Source organism: Centruroides sculpturatus, unplaced genomic scaffold (assembly GCF_000671375.1).
Source record: "Centruroides sculpturatus isolate CEXI.00-Female unplaced genomic scaffold, Cexi_2.0 scaffold23, whole genome shotgun sequence".
NCBI lineage: Eukaryota > Metazoa > Arthropoda > Arachnida > Scorpiones > Buthidae > Centruroides > Centruroides sculpturatus.
The window spans coordinates 1,118,819-1,135,507 of record NW_019384313.1 but is presented as its reverse complement, the minus strand read 5'-3'; the positions used below and the strand labels follow the sequence as shown (position 1 = coordinate 1,135,507).

At 26.5% G+C, this 16,689-nt stretch overlaps 1 protein-coding gene across 6 annotated transcripts in view; it reads right to left on the bottom strand.

The window, feature by feature from the left end:
- Nucleotides 1-16,689, bottom strand: part of LOC111622523 (teneurin-m-like) — a 320,210-nt gene that overhangs the window by 17,880 nt on the left and 285,641 nt on the right. For 5 of the 6 annotated variants that reach the window (XM_023364928.1, XM_023364961.1, XM_023364940.1 and 2 more), the window contains 10 exons: nt 15,411-15,620; nt 14,366-14,551; nt 13,492-13,638; nt 11,993-12,200; nt 11,352-11,378; nt 8,928-9,047; nt 7,511-7,787; nt 4,016-4,283; nt 3,558-3,698; nt 1,419-1,668 (listed from right to left, as the gene is read on the bottom strand). In XM_023364928.1, the coding sequence (XP_023220696.1) occupies nt 1,419-1,668; nt 3,558-3,698; nt 4,016-4,283; nt 7,511-7,787; nt 8,928-9,047; nt 11,352-11,378; nt 11,993-12,200; nt 13,492-13,638; nt 14,366-14,551; nt 15,411-15,620 (1,834 nt within the window). The remainder of the gene's footprint in view (nt 1-1,418; nt 1,669-3,557; nt 3,699-4,015; nt 4,284-7,510; nt 7,788-8,927; nt 9,048-11,351; nt 11,379-11,992; nt 12,201-13,491; nt 13,639-14,365; nt 14,552-15,410; nt 15,621-16,689) is intronic. The other variant, XM_023364935.1, reaches the window with a different exon arrangement.

Sequence of the window (16,689 nt, the reverse complement as noted above, 5' to 3'; positions counted from 1 at the left end):
GTGTAAAGCAGCCCGATTACATGCACTTTACAGAGCACCAACCTCACACAGTTTAGCTCGTGAATGCTACACACCAAAATATCGTATAATGCTTCCAATGATTCTATCCAGGGCTGACAGAGCTTCCCTATCATCAAATGTAACCACATGCCACTGTTATAATGTTTTTATTTTATCAAAGCTTTATTTCAATAAGTGGAATTTAGCTTTAATAATGTTTTGAAATGAATATATATGAAAAATACATTGCATTTAGGCATCATGTGTTATAGGCAGTTAATTCATTCTGAAAGTTTTGATGCAAGTTGATAAACTTGTATATCCAACTTTTCTTAATATTAAAAAAAAATTTACACGCATTTCTTCATTGGTGTATTCTCTATATTACAAATACCCATTCTGTATTCAAAAATTGCTCTTACAATAAGTAGTTATTATAAATAGTTTCAACTAGGCTTCCTAACAGATTTATTCATTAGTTGTTATATTATAGTTATATAACAAATAATCAAAAATACAAAATGATAGGACTTACAAGAATAATAGTAAGACATGCATTTTTAGATGAATGTTATCAATTTTTATTTCACAGTATCTGTCATATAGTCCGTCATGTTTCAGTTTTCCTAATCATAGTAAATACTATACTAATGAAAAAAAACTAAAATGCATTTATGCAGGCCCATCTTTAGGTGTGGGCCTACTGGGCCTGGACCCAGTGATCTCCTAACATTCAAGACCTCAAAAGTATGCAAAATTGAATAGAGCAACAAGTAATGAAATTATTATAAACAGTAAACAATCAAAAGATATATTTGATAAATTTTATTAAACATAAATATAACAATATGTTTAGCAGAGAAAGCTAATTGAAAAAATTTATGAACATTAACCCTCCAGTACGAATTCCTTAAGGGAGTCTCCAAGCTTTTCTTGACCCGGGGTCTCACATGTACCAAAGACAGGCCTGCATTTATGGCAGTGATGTTAGGAAAATAACATATTTCTTGTTATCAATTTTAACAAATATTCTTGAGATTAAAGGCTTTAACTAAAAAGTTTCAACAACTGAATACAGTCGACCCCCATATAAGATCATTGATTATTCCGTTTTATATGAATTCCATGTTGTACGAGTCACTTAGATTTTACAAATACATGTACAGGGCTGTGAACGGCTCACGTATTTGTAAAATTTAAGTGACTTGTACAACATGGAATTCATATAAAACGGAATAATCAATGATCTTATACGGGGGTCGACTGTAGTTAAATTGGAATATAACACAAATAATCTTTTATTTGGTTTGTTTGATTTTCAAATATCTATACTCATTTCCAAATTCATATTGCTTAATTTATATGTACAGTACCTAACTACATAAATTTGAAATATATTAATATCATCTTAACATTACCTTAATTCAACAATTGTTGTAATCATTCCATCAGGTGTAATTCTTCTAATTAAATTAAAATCACCAACATAAATACTGCCATCTGGAGCATTTGTTAGAGCAACTGGAGCTAACAGACGTTGTTGTTTTGCTATTCCATTACAATGATGACAGTGCATTGGTCTTTGATGACCATCACCCATAGCAGTTAATAAAACTTTTGGTTTATTTTTTAGATATATATTTGTTCCATCTCCTTTCTGTAGAATACCTATAGGAAAATAAATTATTATTTGTAAACAATTTAATATTAATAATTATTTATTCTATTATCGTGTTTATATTAAAAATTTCACAAAGGAGGCTACTTTGTTGAATATATTCTTTACCATTAAATGTAAAAAAAGAAAAAGCAATGTCAACATTGTTATTAAGGCAGTTTTGTGAATTGAATTTGTGTGTGAATTTCTGATTGTACAGAAAGCAATATGCAATTAGAGATTTACAGTTAGACAATCTAATGTTTAGATTATTTTGATATCTAAGAAAGAAATGGAACTTTAAAATAGAACAAGGTTCAAATATTAAAAGAATTTAGAGATTCATTTACTAGTGTGGCTTTATTAAGCCTTGTTTATTTACTTTTCTTTATTTTCCTTATACCATCTTCCTGTGGTAAAACTGTACTTCCAGCTTCTGTTTCCCTAACCACACTGTAGTTAGTTAACCCATGTGGTCTGATCTGTTATAAAACAAAAGGGGTGACACCCAATCTGTTGTGGGGATACTGGCAGAGGATGGAAGGAGATTTGAACAGAACAAAGAAGATATTTTCGGGAGAGAGCAAGAAGGAGACGTACATGTCTACGCGTACAGAAGGAAGACCCATATGACAAAACAATCTAAGGCTTTTCTTTATTTCATTGCCAGTCATCCCTTTGAACCTTCTCCTTCTATAAATACTTTTATAATCCTATGATTCTTAACATCATCCCTTTTACTTTTGGACCCAGTTATTTGTAAAAATTAGTTAAATTGGACCTAAGATAGAATAGATTCTTTGTTTGTCGGTAATTAGGGACCCATCCGTTGTATTTGTTACGACCGGTCCCAATTAATCTTGTAAATTTCATTGTTCAAATGATTGCTTTTTCGGAACTTTAGTTATTTTTGTGAAAATTAAGCTTATTTATCAATGCTGAACGTTTCCCCAGATTCTGTTATTTATTACTTGGCTACACTAGGTTGATCACAAAATGCAGGTTCTTCGTGTATCAAAAAGTAATGTGTTCCTGTGAAACCTTTTGTAAGTTGTAATGGCATAAAGCAAAAAAGCAATTACCATTAATTTATATGGGAAAAATTTTTGAGTATTTTCAGACTCAAAATTAACTTATTAAATTATATATACAAAATAACATATAAAACCTAAAATGTGATACCATCAAGAAAATGTATTTAATACTGTAAACTACAAAAGATGTTTTTCATACATGATAAGGCATAAAAACTTGAATAAATTGCACTGGAAAGTACTAATATAATATTCACTCTCAATTTAACACTTTCAGACTATTAATTATTTCAAATGCTTCAAAATGTTTTGAATATCAAAACAAAGAAAATGAGCTATCTCTATGAAGAGTATTTCTTAAAAATACAAGAATTTCTTCAAAATCTATAAACAAGGTCATAAAACCATGGATAATATGTAGCAGTTTGATAAATAAATTAAGTTTGAGAAGAACAAATTGACTTTTTGATCCATACTTCAGACAATTCTTCATTTCTGCTATTTTAATATTCTTACAGATTCTTTACTTTATGAATTTGATGTATATCAGATTAGAAAATAAAGAATCTGTAAGAATGTTAAAACAGCAGAAATGAAGAATTGTCTGAAATATGGATGCTTCCATTTAAATAATTATACATTCAGTGTTTTAAAAATATTCTGATGAGACAGACACATCCATTAAGGAACCTTAATTACCTTCAATATGCATTTAATTTTGTTTCTGTTATGGTTTATTTGTCTCCCACAAAATTTGAACTTTAGTAAATTTTGATGTTCAAATGGAACATTTTAAATATTATTTTATTTAAAATAATAGAACTCCATCTATAAATAATAACTGTATAACTTAATTACATATTCACCTTCATGGTAATTATATTGATGGTGTATGTCCAAATTCCATCCTCCAATTTCTGAAATACTCATGTCATGACCACTCACTTGAGTTGTCTGAACTTCCCAGATAACATGAGGGCAAGTGCTATATTCATATCCAACATAAACTGAAATAATTAAGTATTTTAATTTATGAAAAAATATGCATTCACAAAATATCATGCAGAAAACATTTCATAATAATTACAGTTAATTATAAGAAATTTAATTAAATATATAACTATCAAATCTTGAAAAAATGTACAAAATGCTTTCTAGATTTTTGTGCTGCAACTTCAAATCAGAAAAATATAGATTAAAAGCTATTAACCAGTAATATTTTAGAAACAAAATATATAAAAGGTAAGTTAAAAGTTTGAATTTCAAACCATATGACTTTAATAACTGATTTAGTTAATAGTTTAAAACAGAAAGTGAAAATTACCAATTGCTGTAGCAACTCCATAAACCTTCTGTCTATAAATATTTCTTCTGTTCCATGCATATGTATATTTAATTCCTGGATCAGCCTCAAATTTTCTTTCAAACAATATTCCTTCAATAGAAATACGAAGATATATAAGACGAAGAGATGGAGGAATAATGTCAGGTGTAAGCTGCAGTTGAATGGTAGACAGATAACCTCCCACTCTACTGCTGTGATATACAAGATGAAGTTTTGTTCCAGGAATGGGAAGACTTTCTTGTATAACCTATAAACAATTAATAAAATAGAAATAAAATTGAGAATTTTCATTAGAATAACAAATACAAATCAGTTAAGAAAATATGAAAAACAACCAGGAAATGAATCAAATTATTAATATTTGAGAAACTTTTCTAGTTTCTAAAAATTAAAGTAGAAATTTCAATAATTATTAGCTGATTTAATAAATTGCTAAAATAATCAATTAATGCAATAAAAGATCCTAAGAAAATCTTTGAATTCAAGATAATATATTATCTTTATTACCAAAGTTGTACGCTGTACATATCTTTTAAGTAGAGATCAAAATAGAAATAAACAATCATTAACAAATCAATAATTTTATATAAAAATAATTAATTTGCTATTATAATTTAGTGTATTATTTATTTAAATTATAATTATATATTTTGTCATTTACATAACTAAAATGACACAAAATTCTCAAATTTCATAATGATATTCTATTGATCAATCAATTAAAAATTTTTAAATACTGGAAATAATTTTTTAACATTTTTTAGTTTTATAATTTTACCACAATAATGACATCAAACCTAATAATGGAAATGGTAAAGCTATACTAAAAGGATACTTATATAACAAACGAACTGGAGAAGATCGTTAAGAAACGGTTGAAAACGTTATTATATTATTAATTTTTATTAGCTGGATTATTAAAGGTGTGTTTTATTATTAGTATACTAAAAGGAAAAGTTTTGCTAGAAAAAACATGAAAAAATAATTCTTGAATGTGTTTTTTTAATGTAAATCACAGTTTCATGTAACCCAATATGTGGAGATATGTTAAATGACCATGAGTGTAATCTTTATGAAATGATTTCCAAAAAAAAAAAACATTGTTATAGAAATGCCAGAGATCTACCTAAATGATCACTGTGTGTCACCTTGATATTTTTTATACAATGTTAGTTTTGGCACATCATATTAATCTGCTACCTGCTGAAATGACAAATGGTCATTGAGAAGAACAGCACCTAAAGCATTTTCCATCTATTGCAATTCATAATTATGATGATATGTTGTGCCCAATGTATGTTTGTTTTCCTGGCGTTGCTTCAAATTACCAAACAAAAAGAGATTTTATAAGTTTTTCTAAAAAACTGAACATTTTTTTCTACTAATGATATTTCATATACTGTAAATTGGTGACATTATCTAGAAATATTAATTCCATTACAGCATTCAGCTACATTAATTAGTTGTTAAGCTGTAACAGAGTTTTTTAGATAATAAGGTACTGTCAAGCTAATCTGAACTCCTCATAATCCAAGCAACTTCTACCATTCCTCTAACTACAATGATGTCACATGTAAAGTAAATGCAAGTCACATGTGAGCATTGCTGCTATTCTTTCTGTAACCCTATTTGGCTTGACAACAATTCTAACCTCCATTTGCTGCTTTAAAGTATCTTACAATAGTAAAAAATGGCCTGAAAATGTAAGCATCATATCTTTATTATTATACCCTTGTTAATCCAAATTTTTCATTAATCTGAACTATCATTGGTCTCAATTAGTTTGGATTAAGTGCAACCTGTACAGTGCATAAAAGTGGAAACATTTTAGTTTCTTTAATTATTTTTTAAAAAAAAAGCATATCTTGCTTTGCTGTAGTTTTTGGCTGGATATTAGAAACCAAGTTCTGCAGAATTGTGCAATTTTTTTTCTGATATTCAATGTTATCAAACAAAGTCAAACAAATTTAAAATCAGTAAATATTTGAAAAAAAAGCATCAATAGTTCATATATTTACAGCAACATTTCATATATTTCCATTCTACAGTACCTAACTACAAAAACTTTTCTTTGACTTTATGATTTAAAAACAATAAAAAAGCTGATTGAAGCTATTACAATACATATACTTTATTAAGTTCTATGTAAAAACTTTTTATTGTAACATCTAAGAAAGAATTAGTTTCAGAGATTTAATTGCTATCAATTACCAAATTAGCTGAATATTATTTTTTCATAAAATACATTTGGCTTAATTGTAACTTCTTTGTTTTCCTTATTGCTTTTTCTTTTACAACATAAATTTTGAGGATAAGGACAGAGTATTGATATTGAAGAAAGACAAAGGTCTACACAGAGGTTCAGACTAGAAGGAAAGAAAGGGATAAGAGGAAAAATAGATTAAACAGATACTTTAATCTATGTTTAATCTATTTTTTTCCAAGAATAGCCTAGTCAGTAAAGAGAGAGGAATACACAGGAGGCATAATGATGCACTATTTAACAATTATTAACAAAAATATTTAATAAAATAACATTGATTAATGAAGAGTTGAAAATACTTTTTCTGGGATACAGTAACTTATATTTTAACTAGTGTCAATATAAAATATTGCTAATATTTTTTCTAGGATGATTTATAAAAAAAAAGTTATGGTGGCATTTTATAATATTAACATATTTGCACCAATATTACCCAATATACACAAAAATATATCAATATTAGTTGATTTTGAACCAGATAATGGCATTATGTGGTAATCATATAAAGTCCTAAATTATTAAACAAATCTAGAACTTCATAATTTAGAACTACTACTTTCTAAAATTGATACTTCTAAATTTGTAATTTTTAAAATGCTTCATTGACAGTAAATAGTCACTACTTGTACATGTTCATAAATAATGGAAAAATAATTTATCTTCAGGAAAAAGGATAAAAAATTTTAAAAGAATTTTTAAAGCTGTAATTGATGTGTTTTAAAGACGTTCTTTCCCATAGTACAAAAATATACAACTAAATATTGATGAGATTGATCTTTCCTTTTACACTCTTCTCTGCATAAAACTTTTATTTGGAATTTAGTATAACGTTATAAAAATTTCAGAATATTCCAAATACCAGATAAGATCTGTTAATGAAAAATATATATATAGTCCTGAGGTTTTTCAGACATGGATTGCACTTTTAAACTACAAATGGAAAAATCTTTGAAAAAAGAAAAAAAACAGAAAACAATTTTTTACAACTAATGTGCAGAGCCATCAAGAGGAAGCTGGAGATTTTTCCCAGCCCTGAAAGGTTCCTATTCCTATAAATTAATGTTATTTTTATCTTTAAAATCTTTATCATTGCTATTTATTAATAAAGAAATGTTTTTTATACAAAAAGAAAAAGAATCCCATACCAACTCACACTCCTATACCATGTTAATAAGAGAAAATAAAATGTTAATCAAGAAAAAAATACTCACTTGAGATTCAGATAATATGGAACTTTTTTCTGGACATCCACCTTGAAATCCATGTTTCCAAGTTGCTAAAACAACAGGTTTCATAGTATCATAATTATGATCAAAACAAACTGTAGATTTATATTCTGGATGCTTTTCTTCACTAATAGTCATTACTACTTTGTCCATGACTACAATTTCATTCCAAGGAACTATAACAGTTCTTTCATGTGGTTTAAAGGGTTCTCTTTGAAACTGAAGTGTCACTGCCCCACCTCCGTTTACCATCAAATCAAACCTTCATTGATATATTTGAAAAAAAAAGAAAAAAGAAATCAAACTTTATTATAGTGTAAATAAATATATTAAAATATTTAAAGATAAAAAGATGTAGTCTATTTTAGAATCATTCTACTTATAACTTATTAAATACAGTGGTACCTCAGGTTACGAATGCCCCAGCATACGAAATTTTCAGGATACGACATGAAATTCGAACATATTTTTGCTCCACGATACGAACAAAAACTCACCATACGACGTTACATTAGTTTGCATTTTTCATTTGTTTTTCTTACTACAGTTATTTTTTTTAATGTATTACTTGGCTTTAATTTGAGTATGTTTTTCGCATTGGAACGAATTATTTGGTTTTACATGTAATCGTATGGGAAAAGATGATCCACCTTACGACATTTTCATGTCGTAAGGTAGATCATCTTTTCCCATACGATTACCTCAGGATGGTACCTCAGGATACGGATTAATTTCGTATCCTGAGGTAGTACCACTGTACTTGTGTATCTTTCAGGAAAAAAGAAAAATTTATTTCACATTGCTTCTACTGGCTCAGTCTGGGAAAATATTTTGATAGTTATGCATAAAGATAATACTAATTAGAAAATTATTAAACTGTACTAAAAGTATATAGAAAATAAATGCCTTAATACTTGAAATGCATGTTTTATATAAATATCAAGTATCTGACATTTTAATCTGTATTTATAAAGTCTTTTGTTGTTTAAAATATAATACAGCATTTTTCAAGCCAAACTTCATCCCTAGCAATGGCTGCAATTGTGAGTATGTGTGGATTCAAACATTTTCTTAGACATGTCAGTAGTTGTTTAACATATATGTTCTAATCCATCTGAATTCAGACAAATCATCAAAATATTAGAGTATGAGACTAAACAGAATTAAATATAGACTAAAACATGTATTTTAACATTGAAATTTATCAATCAAAATGCATCATCATTAACTTAAGCTGGTTAATTGCATTACCTCAATTGTTTCATATTTGATTTTATATAATACAGAGAAAGTATAGAATTATAAACTGACTCAATTACTATATTATTAAATCTTTTGTTATTTCCATATTAATTTCATTAATAGATAAATTTAATCCAATGAGAATGCATAAAGAACTTACCAGCCTGTATCTCTTGTAACAGTAAAGCCAAATAGAGGATCAGTGGCCATTCCTACTCTAATTCCCATCAAGCCATTTCCAAGAGGACTGACAACTTGACCACGAATTACAGATGCTCGACTATAAAGAAAATTTTAGTTTATGGAATATTTTTAAAATTTTACAATGGAATTTAGAATTGTTATGTCAATCTAACAAATAGGTAAAATATGTCTTATAAATATTTTGAAAAAAATAATTTGTCAATCATAATATCAAAATGATTGAAATTCTTTTTAAATTTATGCTTTTTGATTTATTGATATTGTATTATTATCATATTCCTTGTATTTATTAAAAATATTGAAAAAAATCAAATTTATGTTTAATTTGAAAATAATTTATTATATTGAAATCATTAGAATTAAACTTTAATAATGTTCAATTTTTCAAAAATTTCTAAATGACTTCAAATTAACATACAACAAACTGTGTAAGAAGTTGATAAGAACATATGTGCTATAAGTTAATAAATTTCATCTAATAAAATGAAGTTAAACAGAAAGTACTGACCAATAAACTTATTTAGCTATCAAGAAAAGTTAATAGGTATAATAAATGTATAAAATATATATTAATTTCTACATTTTATATGTGTATTTTGCATGCAGAGAACTATTTGCTATTCTCATATCTTCTTTCAATATTCTATAAAAGATAAATATAATATTTGGATGCAACAGGTAAAGTAACATGCAATATAAAATTCACTGTAAATCCTGTATCAGATTTTTATCATTACATTTAATTAAAAGACTTCAGTTTTAAACTGGCAGTCTCTTTATCAGCATCTTAGCAGCTTTTATGTACATTTAAAATAATAATGCTAATTATTCAATTTTTCAAATGATTAACAACATCTAAATTAGGATTACATGACCAACTTGATAAAAAGTTTTTGAAACTAGTTCAGAAATTATTGGTTTGGTTTGCAAAAGATTTAAGATTAGAAGTAAAAGTGAGATGCTGAGATTGAAGTGCATTTTGCGCATAGTTTCCTTATTGTGAAAGTGACCAAAAATCTTGAACAAAAAATGAGAATTCATGAGAACGAAATAATATTTCAGCCAAGGATACTTTAAGTGTTCTCATCTCTTCTATTAAAACACCTTCTATACTGATAGAAGCAAGAATCTTTCTATTTGTAAATAGATCTGTTGAGTACTTAGTATGATTTAGATTCTTATATAAATTTTTTAAGATGTAAATAATGTGTAGTGAATGGTCACAAATTGTATTTATTGTAAACTTGTGTTCAAATTGGTGTATTAATATTAGTTATTAATTAGTTTTGTATTGTAAATTGAGAAAACGGAATGATTTCTGTTTGGTATTAAAAAAAACCACCCTCGGAAGGCATTGTATGTCACGTACCACCATTTGATGGGTGAGACCTGTAATTGGTTATTGGGTATTCAATGAAGTCACGTGTGTAGTTAAGTTCCTGGATGGTGGGAGCTTTTAAATAGTGTGTATCATGCCTGTTCGATGTTACACATTTTCCTTGGGATATTCGCCTGGACTGGACTCATAAGGACTGATCGAGTGAAAGAGAGAAAGTAAGGGATCGCTCATAGCACGGAAGACAAGCAGCGAATCAGTGAGGTCAAGAAGAAGGAATCCATCTCCATAAATGTAAAGACATTGCATATGCCTATACAACAGAGCACCACATGGTAGAATACATATTTTTCCAACCATCATAATTATTTTGTTTATGGAAACCCTTTCAACACACATTGATGCACCTTGTTAGTGAGGTGAACCATTGTGAGATTGAATGTGTGAACATGGTACACACATAGGAACATCATCTGTAAATATCGTCTGTAAATATCTTTGTATCTGATTAGGTTAAGTTTGCGTTTTCCTTTGTCTCCCCATATATTTTTTTATATATGTTTTTTGTTATTTTAATAAAATTTGTAATTTTTGTGTCAACACTTTGTTAAGTCCTCATTATTCCTACCCGATAAAAATGTCTAGATTGTTTTGACACCCAAGACACCACAAATGTATATAAAAAAAATAAAATAACTGCTTCTGAACGAGTTTAATAAAAAAAAAAAAAAAAAATACTCAGCATAAATCTTCATAACAAAACTAGGTTCAGCGATTAAAAATGAAAGAAAACAATATTGTTTTGTAATTGATAACTTAAGATTTCGGAATTAAACATCCCCTATCAATTTATAATTGTAATCTTTCTTTAAATTAATTTTTTGCATATTATTTTTAATTTTATCAATAAATAAGTGAAATTTCCCAAATAATATTAAAATCTTTCATTTTTTAACTGTTGAAATAAATTTAACTCATAAAAGATAAATTAAAAATAATGATGCAAAGAGATGATAATTAGACTTTTTATAAAGTTTTACTTACCTTGCATTAAAATGATTCCAAAACATGCTGCATTATTATAAGCAAGAAAGAAATATTAGTTACATGTTAAAAGTAAAAGACTCAAGTGAAAATTATTTGTAAAATTGGTATATATTCATAGAATAACTTTATAACAGAAATTACATTATTATTAATAATAGTTAGCCATATTATTTATTCATTTATTATTTTTTAGATAAAAATTCTGAAGATCAGCAGGAAGATATTAGACATGAAAATGAAAAAGATAGCAGAAGTATTAAACTTTTGAAATAATTATATCATAAAATTCAAACTTAATTATTCATTTAAAATATCACTAAAAATGATTCTTATAATATACACTGTTTTCTTTCATTTGCTTCTACAAAGGAAAAAACTGACAAAAAAATTTTTAATTACAGTTATTATATTTTTTAATTCTATTACATTTCTAATTTTTGAGCAAAGATTATATAAAACATATTTAATCATTAGTATTATTACTTATTTTTTGAAACACAAACAATAAGCATCTTTTTATATATATAAATCAACCTCAAATCATCATAAACACTGATGAATAGTACTGAAAACAAAAAAATCTTAATTTCTTTTTAATTGTAAATTTTAATAGTATATACATGTAAAACCATAATTACCTATCATTAAAAGAATTTTTATTAACATAACTCTGTACAGAATCTTCTTCAATAAGAAACTGCATTCTCTGAAAAAATGATGCTGTGACAGCTGGTGGTTGCTTTCTCAGTAAAATATCCAATGGATCAGCAGCAGCAAAACACAATGGATTGTTTTCACATGCTCGAGTTGAACAGCATTCAGTATCAGCACAATCAATTAATCCATCTTAAAAACATTTCAAATGAAAGATATTCAAAATAACTTTATTTTACTTTTTTATTTATTTAAAACACATTAACAACAAGTATATTAATAAAACTTATTTACTAAGTATAGTAATATTCATAAAATTAAAAGAGGAAAGAGATTTTAAGAACATTAAGAGCATGAAAGAATAAACAACAAGAATAAATATAGCTGTGGAAAAAGAATTTAAAAACAGAGATAATAAACAAAACAGATGCAAATTCACTACTGGCAGTAAAATACTAGCTAAGTTTAAAGAAGATAATTTTAAATATTTCTTAAAATATTTGTTTAGTTGCATGATATAAATATAAAGAAATGACATTATTTTTTTTAAGAATTATGATTTATGCAAGAGGCCAATATGAATGAGCATTTATTTATTGTGACACCATCACAATGCAGGCTGCAACTTTTAATTATATTATTTTAAATATATGTTCTCTCCATTTTAGTAGAACCTTGCTTTCGTATATCATACTTTAGCTGATAACAACCAAATCATGCTGGTCATCTAATTGTGTTCTGGGAAAACTTTTTGAAATTAAATAATGTGACTTCCAGTCTATACTGGCAGTTTTATACAGTTATATACAGTTAATCAGGGCCTTCTGCCCTTAATCTTTTTATAACTGGCTTGACTTCATCTACATAACAAGGACAGACAACAGATAAACTACAGTGGAAATTTATAGGTCTACAATTTTTCAAATTGTAGCCCAATGAACAAAGCTTAGTGTGTGTCTTGAATATAAATTAATTGTAATCAAATTATTTGGTTAAGCTCTTAATAAAATTACTTTAATTATTTCATTAATTAGATATTTATTTATTGTATTAAATTTAGCTAATTAGTCAATTGATTAAAGTTGTAATTATATAGATAATAATGTTTAAGTTTTGCATATTATCAATCAGTTATTATGGAGAAATTCCAATATTCTGGAATTCAAAATATTTGAAAAATAGAATGTAAAAATGTTCAGTTGAAAACAAATTTTTTAAACAATAATGATAAATAATTATCTGCTTTCTTGATATTACTTATAACGTAAAAGAAATTGAATTATTCTTAAAAATAGCAATCAAATTTGAAACCGTCCAAATTTATAAGCATAATTATATAATTTAAATAATGAAAACAACTCTAAATTCTTTAAAAATAACAAAAATATGCTTTATTAAAACTCACTTACTGTTACAACAAATTTAAGAGATCAGCAATAAAGAAGATTTTTAATATTATATAATTTAAATTATTAGTTATTACCTTTGTCATTATCAACACGATCATCACAGATTCTTTCCAATGGAATAGAGCAATCTGAACCATCCCAATTCGATTCGCATCGACAACGCCAAATTTTATTAACCATTACACACTCACCATGATTGTTGCAATTTTGTGGACATCCGTCTAAATGTTAATTAAATTAAAGAAATAAATTAAAATTTTAAATGAATTAATATATTTATAATTATTTAGTTTTAATCTATAAATTAATTTTAAAAATGAGAGCATGTACCATATAGCAGAACTTTTAAAATATATAAATTGTTTAACAATTTACATCCTCTACATGTCCTGATATATAGAAAAGTTTGAATTAAAATTGTAATTTATAAAAACCGTAAATTATTCTATAATACAACTATATAATAAATACAGAATGCATTTAAAAAATCTACTAAAACAGTTTAAATAAAAATAAATCTTCTTAGAATATATCTTATATTTATTACATTATTATTTCATTATTTTTAGACCTTTAAAATAAGGTATATGAACAGGGAATGAGCATTTCTTTAAATTAAGAATTATTGTTTCACAATTTAAATACATTTTGACAGTCAAAATGTATTTAAATTATATTTTATTCTGTTTCCTTTCATTTTATGAATATTTTATCTACTTTAAAAAATCATTTCTACTTAGTTTTTTCATTATGCATCAAATTCAATATTATTTCATTTATAAACTTAACTTAATTTAGTTTATTAAATAATAAAACTAAAACTTAGTTTGTTATTAATTTAGTTTAATACCAAAACTTAGTTTGATTTAGATTACTAAATCTTATAGTCAATTTTAATGTAATTTCTATACATTTTAGTAATTATTAAATATTGCTAGAATATATTACCTAATGAACAATGTTGTCCATTCCAACCTTTGTTACAAACACATGTCCCATTTTTGCATTCTCCATGTTCCACACAGCGAGGATCACAGAGTTTCTCATTACAATTTGGACCACTCCAACCTTCTAAACAGTTACATAAACCATTTTGGCATCGTCCATGTATACCACAATTTAAATCACATTTTTCTGCAATTATATAAAGATTTTTTTCTTAAATATTCATATTAATATTATCATAGCAATGTATATCTATGAGTTCATAGAAATATAAATTTAATGACATAAATCGATATTTTATAAAAATATTTACAGTATGTAAATATTTTTATATTATTATTAAGGGATAAAATAATAAAACATTATTAAAGTAATTGAAAATTTTTCTAACAATTAACAATCAGATATGTTAATTAAATTTATTATTTAGCAAATCAGATTTAGCAGCTGATTCTAAAAATTGTTTACAAAAATTTCCTGGAAGAACATCTTTTACTAAAATAAATGTTTAGATACCAAAGAAAAGAAAAAAGTTTCTTTAAAAGTGCTTTCCATAAGCTACAAGAGCATACAACTAATCACAATGAAATTAAATTTTTCCTTATTGTATGTATTCCCCATGCAAAATATGTAAACCTATTTAAAAAGTCTTTCTAATGATCAGAATCTTGAAATAAATTCAACAGTGTATTTCTGTGATGTGGAAAAGATGTTTTTAGAAAACAAAAATTTTTTGTTGGTTTTTTGGTCTTCTAATTTGTTACAGTTTAGTAATATGATGTTTACGTTAGAACCAAAATTGTTATAATAAATTTTCCACAAATAATATTAAACTTTTAAAAGCATTCAAACTCAATAAAGTAAAAAGTACTTCTCTTTAATGATCTTTCAGTTTGATCTTATGAAATTTAAGCTAAATTATGTTTAATAACAACTTAAATTTAAACTCAGATATTGGTCATAAAGCATATGGTCATAAAGCAGATCATGGTCATAAAGCATAGTAATTTCCAATTTATCATTTTATTTTCAAGTACTTTAAATTTACCTTCAGAACAATCTGGACCAGTCCAGTTTTCTTCACAAATACATTGTTGAAGTTCCACATCAAAATGACCATGACTAGAACAGTCTGGCAAACAACGTAATGTATCACTATCAGTTTCACTGCAGTCTGCACCCTTCCATCCTTTTCTGCAAAAACACATGCCATTCATGCATGTCCCATGTCCTGAGCAATCGGGATCTAAGCAATCCACTATTCAAATAAATAAGAAAACGTTACAATGTCAATAATACTAAATATTATACAAAATTATGTAGCATTATAATATAACTAATTTATATTACAGAAAGAATAATCTCATTTTATAAATATGAAAGACCTCATCCATACCAAGTAATAAATACAAATAGTTTCAATATAACATAAAAGTTCTTGTTTCATAAAATATAGAACATCACAAAAATCCACATGAGCTTTAAGACTATTAAGTCTTAAAGCTTATAAAAGCATAATATGGATTTTTGTGACAAAATACATTTGTATTTGTATATTCTATAAATACGTTATATATTCCTGAAGGAGATTTACTTGATCCTCAAACATACTTTATCTTGTCTAAATCAATCTATCCATTTATATTGATGATAAATGGAGAAATTGATTTAAACCTATTGATTTAAACATATGATGGGCATGAAGAGTTAAAAATTATAATGATGATAATAATTTTAAATTAAATTGGTTTTACTTGTATTTTTGATTGTGCAAATGTTATGTTAAAATCCTATTATTAAAAAAATAATTAATTAATTTTTAATACAAATAAATTAAAAATATATATAGACTTTTACAAATAAGAAATATAAGTCATTATTAAAATAAGTTAAGAATATCATCTATATCATAATCATTACCATGTCTTTCATTCATTATTTAATTACTTCAATTTAGCAGATTTTCTTTGTAGGAAATAATAATAATAATGTGAGGACCCGAACAGTGGTCGACTGAGAGGTCCGAATTATGGGTTCGATCGAAAATAAAGAGCTCCTTTTCAGACGATAAGGAAACGGATTAGGTGTCTCGATTGAACAATGCAATTGGTTTTTTTCGGGAAATTAGTTAAACAATGGAAACGGAGAAATTCGAGGAAAACGCGACGAGAGAGAGGATCATATTCAGTCGCTATGTTAACCTCTCCCGCGCCCTCCATTAGGTTTCGAATTGTCACCAGGTGACAATGAGAGACCAATGGAGAGGCGACTGCTGTAAAAAAATCTATAAATTTGTGCGACTCAAGAGACGAAGGTTCTTGGTTCGT